We start from the raw sequence: 11,736 nt of genomic DNA, 5'->3' as shown, positions 1-11,736 counted from the left end.
CTTTTTATGGTAAATGTTTCACAATTCATACAAATCAGAGCTCTGAATCCAAAGTAAACCCTGCGTGAGCCACTGTGGCAGAAGGTCTCTGCCTGTTGACAGCTGTCACATTTCATAAGATATACTGGTTTCCCATCACCCCCATTTCTGTCTCACAAGACCTTCTGCTAAATGAGAGGCAACAGGTTTTTATAGCTATGCACAAAAATTTACAAACGGTGCACCACAGTAGCTGGTATAAAACACTCGATTTGTTCCTTTTCTGCCTTTCTCATTTAGGCTGCTTCAGAAGAGCTTGGGTGCAGGCAGGTGTGTGCTTTATGTGTCTGATTGACACCTGAGCAGGGGCTCTGACATAGATGCTCCATTCCCTCTGCACCGGCACTAATAAAACAAGAAGACGCTCGCTGTCAGTGTTTGTCACTGAGAAACAAACAGGGGAGGTGGATGGTGCTGCTGGCGAGCATTGGCCATTGCACGCTAACTTTTTCTGACAAGAGGCAACAGTTTAAAATAGGTTTATCTCAGAGAGAAAATAAAGGGACTATAGAGTGAATAGAAAGCTTCGGGGACAGATTTCACTACAAAAAAGTGAGGAAAAAGATGTGGTCGGCGCATGCTACAGGAATATGTTGGAAATTTGTCATTCTAATTTTCATTCAGAAGGAAGAAAAGAAGGTCATGCTAATCAAGAGCTGTGAAACAATCAAGCAATAACCACGAGGCACGAAGAGCTTGTGCAGGAGTTACTCAGGTCTCAGCTGTTTGAAGACTTGGTCATGTACTTTAACCCTCTGGAGTCGTGCCGGTGTGTCCAAATCACACGGCCTTAAGATGTAGCGTAGCATGCAGCTGTGTCAAGTCTCTGTTTCAACTTGTCTTCAAAGTGTGGACTTCAAGCTATATACCAGTTTTTATATTGTATTGATAGGCCAACTAAAACCAGGGTTTTGATAAATAATTTACTCTTTAATGAATGCCATTGTCACAGGAATTCAAAGGGCCGCGCTAAACAAAGCAGAAATATGACACCAGCGTTCCGGTTTCCAGCTCTTTGTATGTTTGGCAGTTGAAATGTTGTGACTTTTTTCCTCATTCTGTAAGAACATCATAGCTTGATTTGTCATAGCTTCTGAGATAATACAGAAAGCAGCTTATATGTTGCCCATTTATTTTTCATTGTGTTAATATTAGATTGTTAAAGGAGCTGGACACCACCATGTTAAGTATTCATTAGCCAGTGCAACTATCACATGGTTATTTTTTTGATGTTAACATTAGATTTTATCCATGTAAGACACTTACCTTGTAGTCTGCTGTAGTCGTACTCACAGTTGAGGCCAAAATTTTTAACCCTTATGAAATTGATTTCAGTATGAATATCTGTTTCCAAAATAACAATGTCCACTAAGTTTAATTAGGATATTTTATTGATACACCAAGTTGGAACAAGAAAGGGCAAAAATGAGACATCCAAAATGATTAGCCCCATGGCCATTAATAGTCAATACTTCACCCTTTCTGAGCCACAACTGACAACAGTCTCTTAGAGTAGGTCTTTACCAGGTTGGCACAGGTCTCCTGAGGGATTTGGGACATTCCTCCATTGCAACTTGTTCTAGCTTGTCCAAATTGCACAGTTTCCGAGCAGGAAGAGTCACTTTGAGCACTCGCCACAGATTCTCAATAGGATTAAGGTCTGGGTTCTGTGCGGGCCCTCCAGGACCTTGGTTTTGGTATCCTTGAGGAACTGTTGGACTGTTCCAAAAAATACATTGGGTGAAATTCATATGAACACTTAGGTGGCTGGTCAAAGATCCTGAGACCCTGTATGAAGGAAGATGTTGAACAAAAGTCATGGATCATTAATAATGCTCTCCGCCCTCTGCTTCACTTGGTCCCCAGGTCCTCCTGTGCTGACCTGCCTTTTCTAGCTGTCTCTTTTTTTTGCACCCTCTCATTCTTTCTCCATTCAGTGTGAGAGTGTGTGTATTGTTACCCTGCAAGTTTGTTCCTCCTCCTACTGGTCACGCACACCTGGAAACGTTCTGCTGATTAACTCACCTGTTTTGCAAGCAGCCATTATCTGCAGCCTTCTTAAGACTAAAAAGAGTTGCTGCCAGAGCGTTGCATCTACTTCATGCTCTGTTCTACACTATGAAGCTTGTTCAGCAGACCCAGGATACCTCTCCATTATCTGGATTGACTTACCCTAACGCTGTCAATCAAGATAACCAATCACACGAAGGCAGAACTCTGACCAATCTAAAAGGGGCATCTTATATGACTCTTCTTTGGCAGAAAGTGATCCCTATGACACACAGAGACATTATAAAATCTAAAAACAGAAAATAATAGTCAAATGCGACACTGTTGTAAAAGGAAAAGAGATGAAGTTTAATCATTAACCTGGTGGTTAATGGCACAGAGCATTAAAATAAACATTTTTCCTGCTTCTAAAACATCAACTTTGAGGACAAAAGGTTCACCTACTTCCTAATAATCCTGATAATATCCCACCCACAAGCAGGTGCCCTGATGAAGAGTTTTTCACTTCATTTATCAGTGATCATAATGTTATGCCTGACAGGTGCATCAGTATTTAGAATCACGTAACATGTTTGGAGATTGTTTTTGACTGAAGGATGATGCAGGACATGTAAGTATCAAGACTGACACGGGTACTCTGTTAATGTTACTGTACTGTTGTTAATTTATTTCAATCATGTAAACAATAATCAAAGTTCATTTAGCAAAGAAAGAAGAGAAAATCATAACTTCTTTTCTCTCAAAGCAAAAAGGAATTTGTGCTGTTTGGAATTTCACTAGATCGGCAAATTTTAATATTTCATTCGGTAACATAGTGAGTTTAGTCAGTAAGCTGCATTGTGGATGATTCGAGCTGCTTTTTTTTGAAGAGTAAAAAGTGAATGTAATGTAATTTTATAGTTATTGCCCCACACGTCTGCACAATAGCTTAAGTAAGGTGAAACCAGTGAACAGTAGAATAGGAAGTGATGTCCTGTCTAATACCCGCTTTGCCTTGTTTAGGACTGCAGTGCTTTTTGATTCTGAATATATAGTTTTTCATCTTATTACCCCCAGAAATATATTTATTTCACTGACTCTTTCAATATCAGCACCATTTATTTGAATATTTAAATTACTATTTCCAAATAACATCATTTTAGTTTTATTCAAATTTAATGATAATTAGTTTTTATCAAACCAGAACTTCACTTAACTTATTTCATTTGTCATCTCATCTAATAAATGCTGCAAAAAATCTTTGCATCGTCAGCAAAGAGAACCATTTTTAATAGTTTGGACACTTTACAAATGTCATTAATGTACAAGTTGAAGAATTTGGGGCCCAAAACTGACCCTTGGGGTACACCACAAGCAATCTGCATACATAAGGAGCAAAAACATTTAATTTCACAAACTGTCCTGGACTAGCTTAGTGTCAGAGGGCTAGCTTCGATTTAAAGTTAGCCCTCTGACACCATAACGTTCCAGTTTTCTTATTAATATATTATGATCTCTCAAGCCTATGAATAATCCAGCTACATAAAGCTTTTTCTCTATAGAATTTGTGATGTGTTGAATCTAATAGTGCCAGTGATGTTGATGTGCTTGATCTGAACCCGTACTGACTCTCGGTGTGTAGTTATTCTTCATGGTCATTATCAGTGAAATGCTTGGGATAGTGTTTAGTCCAGCCCCACATTTTTAACACTGTTCAGTATTTCCCATAATCTTTTAATATTTTTTCTATTATTATCTAATTGCTTCTTATAGTATTCCTTTTTACTATATCTTAGTATATTTATCTAATTTCAGCATCTTCAGTTCTCTTTAAGAAATCTATGTATATTGCATTTTTCTTTTTACATGCATTTTGCAGACCTTTTGTTATCCATGGACAGTCATTATATTTGTTTCCCACTATATTGCTTTATTGGACACTTTGTATTATCCAATAGTGTAAATATTCTAAGGCAGGGGTCGGCAACCCTGCACTGCAAAAACTGTGACTAGAGGTTACTTTAAAAACCTATGGCAACAAAGTGACACTTAATTTACTTAAGTAGATTCTAATTTCAAGTGATTTATGTAAAATGTATATAAAGTGTTAATTAAATTTCAACAAAAAACAAAAGTAGATATTAATAAAATTCAATTGTAAATATGTGTTGGATTTAGGGATAAAATCCCAAATTGGAGGTTAAAATTGCCTAATTGTAACAAAAAATTAATTCATTTGAAATTAATCTCTGAGAAAAATTACTTTGAATTTACTAACAATCTGGCAAATGTTTAGTTAAAAATGACTAAAATATCCATTCCAAAAAAAAAAAAATTTGTTTTTAAGTAAAACTCAAATTGGATTCAATAATGTTCCAATTAAACTTTATAAATAATGACTGAATAGTAAGAGAAAATCAAATTAATTTAACTTCTTTTCTGAGTAAAATGAATCAATTTCACAAAGAGAACATTCAAGCAGTAATTGTTTTTATTGTGGAATATAAAACATATACAAAATTTATAATATAACATTTTTCTGCTTAATTTACGTTGTATGCACTGAAATTCTTCACTAGTGCTCGCCCCAAAATAATAGGAAGAATAGGCCATAGGCCTAATTGAAAATAAAGTTTCAGCCAACTTCTCGAGAATGTCTTTACTTTGGAGGTGGGCAGAAGATTTCAACTCTTTTTATACTCCTCTGTGGCTCTTTCCAGGTACATTTCAGTTTCGTATGCAGGCTGTGGAATGGGGAACAGCTTTGGCCAGGGCTCACAACTTTCTCTGAACTTCTGCCTTTTGAGAATAATGGTGTCCTGAGAAGATGTGGTTGCAGCAGAGTCTGCATTGGATACAACTGGATTGGATGATGAGTCATAGTCAGTTGACAGTTGATCAGAGGGGCTCCCAAAAACTGGCAGGATGACCAGGGTGATGCCAACAACCTTCACAGTGTCTTTGTCTCTTATCTGGTCACTTCTGTGAATAGTGAAGTCGTCCTGAAATTCTGGATCAAAATACTGAAGACTGAAGTCGTTTGAAATCCCAAAGGTATCCTTCACAACACTTTGCAGCTCCTCTACTGTTGGTGGGATCCTGATGGAAGAACCAACTTCTCCATTTGGTCAACAGTGATTACATGGAGCTCTGTCTCGTTCAACCTAGAATAAAATGTAAAAGGGCAGAGTTAAGTTAGATTAAGTAGGGTCAACTTAGTCATTTTCTGCTGCTTCAATTTCAAAACTAGTAGTTTAATTTAATACAATCATCCATCACAACCTGTTTAAAATGCATAGTCTACATACTGATCAGCTGAATTTAAGTTGAGGGATTTTCCAACAACTGAAAAGAACAACTTGGTGACAGATCATGACATGAAATAACAGTATTTATATACTGTATATATCTTCCCATACTTGAAAAGAGGTCCTTTTAATCTACACAAGGTCATCTCTGTATCCAAACACCATTGGGTGTTAAACATAGAAATTATGAAAGACTTTTGTCAGATTAAACACATATTACTATATTACTTCCTGAATGTACCTTTGTCTTGAAGATCGTTCTACAGAAACATCGTGACTGAGCATGGGTCTCACTGATACATCGACCAAGTTTAACTGGAACCTCCATCATCCCTCTATGTGAGCTGTGCCTGCACTAAAGTCACGGGGCTCCAACAGCATGAAAATGAAAACCAGTTATGTCGCTGGACTGAGCCACTTTAGCTTCATTACCACAGCAGAAAAACACTGCACACAAACACAAAAGCTTTGAAAAACTGTGACTGACAAAACCCCACACAAATGATTTTAACTACATCACTCACCACTCAGTGCAAAAGTTTTCATAAAATGTTAAAAGTAAATGAGGGAGGTTACAGCCCATCAAATACATCATTGATATATTTTTTAATATGGTAAAACGTGGTTAGTCAAAGCTCTGAAGTAACACAGCTGTGAAGGCTTGGAAAGTGACCTTATGCTAGCAGTCCACTTCGTGCCATTTTGTGTAAAAATACGATACTGTCATTACAGTGGTCATTATTAATCTATTTTTGACGTATCATACTGTTTAGAGCTTTAACTGCTATACGTTATTGTTTAAAATGTGTCGTATTTTTGAACAAATTAAGATAATCTTACCTCGGACAAAGTGGAGGTCATCCACTGCTGAAGCCTGTGCGTCCTGCACGTGGCACAAGGACTATGGGCGGAAGTGTAGAATGATTGAAATGAAAATGTTTTCATCAGTTAAATCTATTAGATTTCTTCATGTTTCATGGCACTCATACAATTTTGTTAAATCTGCTCAACAAACTATTGCTTAATTTACCCCAAACAAAATTTAAATAACTGCACATCTCAAAAATGTTTCATTTTGCTTAGATTTAATTAAAACATTTAACTTTTGCAGGGAACTGTCACGGTGTGACCCAGTGTTTGAGTTTTATGTATTTTTTGTATTCATTTTCAATCTAGTTAAATCCCAGGTTGCTGTTCAGACCTTATTTCTTAGTTATTTCTGTCATCTCCGCCTGTACTCAGTCTCCCTGGTTCCTGCATCCATGTTTCATGTCTATGTGGTTAAGTTCATGTCATGTTTTATCTCCATGTCTCCGTGTTTCCTGTTTTATTTTGTAAGAGTCTGGTGTTCTTTGTTCATTGTAGCTAGTGTTACTCTCCCCTGTATTGTCATTATGTTTCATTGGAGTCAGCTGTGTTCTCATGTGTCTCCACTTCCCCCACCTTATGTGTGTATTTAAGTCCTCAGTCTTCCTTTGTTCGTTGTCGTGTCGTCTGTGTACCTCCCCTCTGGTCAAGTTAAGTGGTTTTCAGGATTCTGTGCAGTTCATGTTTGCCATTTGGTTTATGTTGTTTTTCATGCAGCCGCACGATGAGGTTCCGTGCAGGTCATGTTCATGTCTGTTTCGTCACGCCACTTGGTTCAGTTTCCATGCATCTGCACAGCATTCTGTTCACAGTGATCATAGTTATTCCTTTCAGTCAGGTTAGTGTTTTCCAGTTTAGGTTTTTGGTTAGTTGCAGTCTCTGTCCCTGTTATGTTTTGTCTACTCCCTTCTGCATCAGCCCAAATAAAGGCTCGCTTTCAGTTTAGGTTCACTCCCGTCTCCTCGCCTGTGTTCGCGCCTGGATCCACCAAACACACTCTCCACACGGTCTGTCCCCGCTGGCCGTGACAGTGACTGTGCAGGGGCGGGTCTACCAAAGTTTTGCCAGGCAAAGGGGCACAAAGAAATACTTTTCTCATTTAAAATGTCTAGTTTTTAATAAATAAGTTTCTGAATCTTACAACTTTTTAACTTGCAAGACTTTAAAAGTTTTTATCGGACGTAAAATGTATAGAAATCCTAGATATATACCAACAAGACAGCGTACATCACTGTCACAACAGCGTTTGTTTTCATTCAAAGGCTTTATGGCTTTTCCTATAATACCTGGTGGGCCGGTCTCTTGTCAAAATGCCGATTTTGTGTCCCAGTCCAGCCCTGGGCACCATACGCAGTGAGTTAATCTGAGCAGGTGCATTAAAAAAATGAATGGGCGGGGCAGCGGTGCACATCGCAAATCAGCTCGCATAGACACATTAGTTGTGCCGCTTCTTAATGGCGGTATCTTAGCTAACAACCCCAACTACCAGATTCAACTTGTAATTGGCTAAAAATAACTTTGCCTACTGGTGAGAGGGACGTTGCTAGCTGGCAGTTTTTTCAAGCGATGTTGAAATGTCCACATTCCGACACTTCAAATGCTTCAGGAGCTGTCGGCTCAGTGCAGCATCAGCACCACGGAAATACACGGAGACTGGAGACAGAATTCACAATGTGTTTTCGTGACTTTCAGGTGTTTGGACCAATTTTTTTCTTTTCTGATCAAACCAGAAGCTTTAATGAACAGCTGGTTTGTCTCGTATTAACTGGCTGGACACAGAGGACATCAAAATACAGCTGATTGAACTGAAAAGCTCGACTCTGTGGGGGTCAAAGTTTGCAGAACTACAGACGCAGCTGGAATCCACAGCTGTGCGTGTTCATGGAGCTGCATGTTCACCTGCTGGACGTCACTACTTGACAAGTTTAACTGTCTTCAGAACATTGCAGAGGCCTTATTGACAGTATTTGGCTCTACATGTCTGTGTGAGCAGATTTTCTCTCACATGAGTCCTCAGGTAACCCTCTGAATGCTGGACACTCGGAGACCTGTGTCTCTGAGTGGGAGCCCAGAGATCAGATTAACATGTGTATCTCTGTATTAACAAACATGCCATATTGGCTCAGTTTATTTTTCTTATCATTGTTGTGAGGAGACCATAAATAGCATTTGTATTTTCTGTTGTACAGTTCATTTGCTGTTATGGATAAAAAGTCTGTTTTTATTTCAAAATAGCTGAAAACTATTTGCTGACAGCTGCAAACATCTGCGAACAAATATAATTCTATAAAGTTGTTCTATATAGTGTGTAACTGTTCATATAGAGCACATTGACTTCTGAGGAAATTTTAGATGGCACTCATCATCAGAAAGGTTGCCTGCCCCTGTTCTAAGGAATTCATCATACGCACCATTAACGTCTTGTTTCCAATATATTTCTGATATATTTGTATATACCTACTTTTCTTATGTATTTATTACTTTTCACCTGCTCACAGGGGTTCCACTATGTCTACAACATGCTGTTATTACTGACAGTCACAACCCTCCATACCATCATAGAAAACAATCTTTTATTAAAGATAGTAAAGCGCTATATAAATACAGGCCATTTACCATTTACCATTTATTGAAATTACTGACCAACACTTATACTGGAATGTGAAGCAATCTTGACACATTCGTGCAACAACAGATGGACAGTTAATTACAGCTTATATTAGTAATTTCTTCTTGAATAGATAAATACATAAAAACATACATCTGAATAGACTATATATCCATAAATTAGCACTGCTTCACGCATTAATGTCTTCTGTATAGGGGATGGGGGGCTCATCAACAGTTGAGCCATAGACACGGTGATGCACAAAATCCACACAGTTTGATTGTTTAAATATCTGCACTGTAAACACACACTTATAAACACACACACAGAGTCTTTGTTCCTAACACACACACACACACACACACACACACACACACACACACACACACACATATATATATATATATATATATATATATATATATATATATATAATTTGCTGAATCTTGTATTATACTCATTTCACTTCTTTCTCCGGCAGAAATGTGTTTCAAAGGGGTTCCTATGCACTGGAAAGGATACGGAAAAATAATTAGCACCCGTGTTTTAAAAGGGAACTCCTAGAATTTAAATAAAAAGAAGAATCCATATCCTTTGAAGAAACTTAGATTTTTAAAATTGAGTACAATGACAGGGGTTTTGTTGTTGGGTGGCAGCTTTCTTCATCAGTTTGATGAGCTGTGTTTAGAGGCTTTTTTCTCTCGCACGGCCTGTTGGAGTGGGTAGACGTTCCCAAATTAGTCCGGGTACAGAAGGAAACCTGAAAACGTGCTGTATTTGTTGTTGTTTCCACCGTGCGCTTTTCCGCCGTCCAGCTTTACATAAATCTCATCCCCGGAATCAAGATGTAGGACGACGCTGTTACTGGCATAGTCGTAGTTCTGGTCTGCATCCTGCGCTATAGCACTGGCCCGGACCTGCATGAAAGATAATTGGAGATAATTAGCATTACTCAAATCATGACAGGTTAAGCTAAAGCGAGAACAACCCATTCAGAATACAGAACATAGTTCCTCACTAGACTCTTGACTTGAAATGAGAGTGCGTAATTGCGCAGCACAGCTCCGTTGTGAAGTCCATTCATGCAATAAACAATCACTAAGAGTTTACATTTGTGCTTACAAAGCACGGGTTTTTAACAAACAATTGGGTATTTACCTGCCCGTTTTTACACAAGTCTGCCCACATGCTTGTCCCGTCCCCTCCGCGCATCAGCACATGATAGGTGAAGTAATAAATCCCGGACACCTGGCATGTAAACTTGCCGGTCGTCGGGTCATAGTGGTTCCCCAGGTTCGTGACAACGTCGTCGAAGCGCAGCACTTCGTATCCCTCGTGAGGATTTTTCAGTCCCACATAAAACGCTATCTTTGCCCCGCCGATAGCCGTGCCCAATTCTCCGGCAGTCTCAGTCCGCGCTGTGCCCTCTACTCCGGAATACCCGAGCTTTCCAAAATATCCTCTATCCCCTGGTGGCCCCCTCGGACCCGGTGGTCCCGGTTCGCCAGGTGGTCCCCTCGGCCCCGGTTTCCCCGACCGACCTGGCTCGCCCTTAGCTCCTTGAACAAAGCTGGGGGATGGAATGGCGCTCAGGTCCTGCATGACCTCCAAAGCCGCGGTGCTAGGTTTGGGGTTGTACGGGTCACAGATCATCCGACAGGTGCCCATCATCTCGTAGTGCGCATCGGTCTTAGAGGTTTGGACTAACAGGGGAATCACGATAAGGAGAGTCAAAACCATGACGATTCCAACCACAGCAGCGATGAGTCTCTTCCTCTGGAGAGTCCGAGAAGCAAGCGCTATAAAGTCCGTTTTGCTTTGGGACGTAATTATGGAAGGTAGTAAAAGCTCACTTGAAAAGAAAGCGGACCTAAACGAGTCACTCAGTCCCACGATAACATAAAGAGAGAGGGAGGAGAGAGGACAGCAAACGCAACGCCACCCTGAGCCCTCTTCAGCCTGCAGCGTTCAGCGCGGTGCCGCTGTCACTTGACTTTGCGCAGCTGACATATTCGTTTTGGCGTAGCTGGATGGCATCTCGGAGCGAGAAGACGCTTGCAGCAGGTTTTGTTCGTCCCCCCCCCCAAAAAGTGAGAGGGGAGTCGGGAGCTGTTGACGCAGCAAGTTGAGGGCAAAGCCTGTTGCGTTAAGGCGGCAGCAATAATCATGTCATCTTTATTTATGAATTATAAATCCCTTTGCATAATTCTCAGCGGAAGGAATCAGGACACATTATTGACACTTTGAATCCCCAGGAGACCGTGGCACATTTCCCATTTTTTCTCCGTAAATTCGAGGAAATTACCTTAAAGATGGATTTTGTCTTTGAGAAGAAGGGTCGAATAAATAGTTTCAGATGAACAGTTCAGTGTAGTCACAACTTCAGTCTCTGTGTTTGAGAAAAAAAGACCATTTGTTTTTTGACTAATGGTGAAACAGAATAAAACAAATTGACTGCTTCAGAAGTATCCAGTTCACAGCCAGTCACAGACGGAACCTTCCTTCGCAGCTTATTAATTCTGTTGGTGTCACCAGCTCCAATACTGCTCCCCTACCAGACCACAGCAAATTGAACACTGCGCTTGCAACAGCTGAGTAATAGAAAATGAGAGTGGTTTTTAGTGAAAACGTTACTTTGAATAATTAAACAGATGGGACAAAAAGGCATATTAATGACAAAATGTAGTTTAAAAATAAAGATTTTTTGGAATTTGTTTTTAGAAATGCTTCCATAATAAAATTGAAAGCAACAGGTGAACAATGTGCATCTGTCAGCTTAACATCAAACAGAAGTGGGAAAAAAGCTGATAGAAAAAGTCTCGCTGAGTTTATTTATAGTCCCGGAGTGTTGGGGACCTCCTCAAGGATGTCCAGCTTCTCAAAAACATCAGCGGTTCTGCCTGATAAGATACGTGCGTTCATCTG

At 39.6% G+C, this 11,736-nt stretch overlaps 1 protein-coding gene across 1 annotated transcript; it reads right to left on the bottom strand.

Moving 5' to 3' along the window:
• Nucleotides 1-9,257: 9,257 nt before the first annotated feature.
• c1ql2 (complement component 1, q subcomponent-like 2) lies at nucleotides 9,258-10,838 on the bottom strand. Its single transcript, XM_086266200.1, has 2 exons — nucleotides 9,970-10,838; nucleotides 9,258-9,728 (listed from the first exon to the last, which is right to left on the bottom strand). The coding sequence occupies exons 1-2, from the start codon at nucleotides 10,549-10,551 to the stop codon at nucleotides 9,549-9,551; spliced, it is 762 nt and encodes a 253-aa protein (XP_086122326.1). The 5' UTR covers nucleotides 10,552-10,838; the 3' UTR covers nucleotides 9,258-9,548.
• Between the last annotated feature and the right edge of the window lie 898 nt (nucleotides 10,839-11,736).

This window comes from Aulonocara sp. 'chitande type north' Nkhata Bay, linkage group LG16 (genome assembly GCF_057382095.1).
Source record: "Aulonocara sp. 'chitande type north' Nkhata Bay isolate Kocher_YH1m ecotype deep benthic linkage group LG16, A_spYH_male_GT1.1, whole genome shotgun sequence".
Classification (NCBI taxonomy): domain Eukaryota; kingdom Metazoa; phylum Chordata; class Actinopteri; order Cichliformes; family Cichlidae; genus Aulonocara; species Aulonocara sp. 'chitande type north' Nkhata Bay.
The sequence above is the reverse complement of the archived record's forward strand: the minus strand, read 5'-3'. Positions and strand labels throughout refer to the sequence as shown.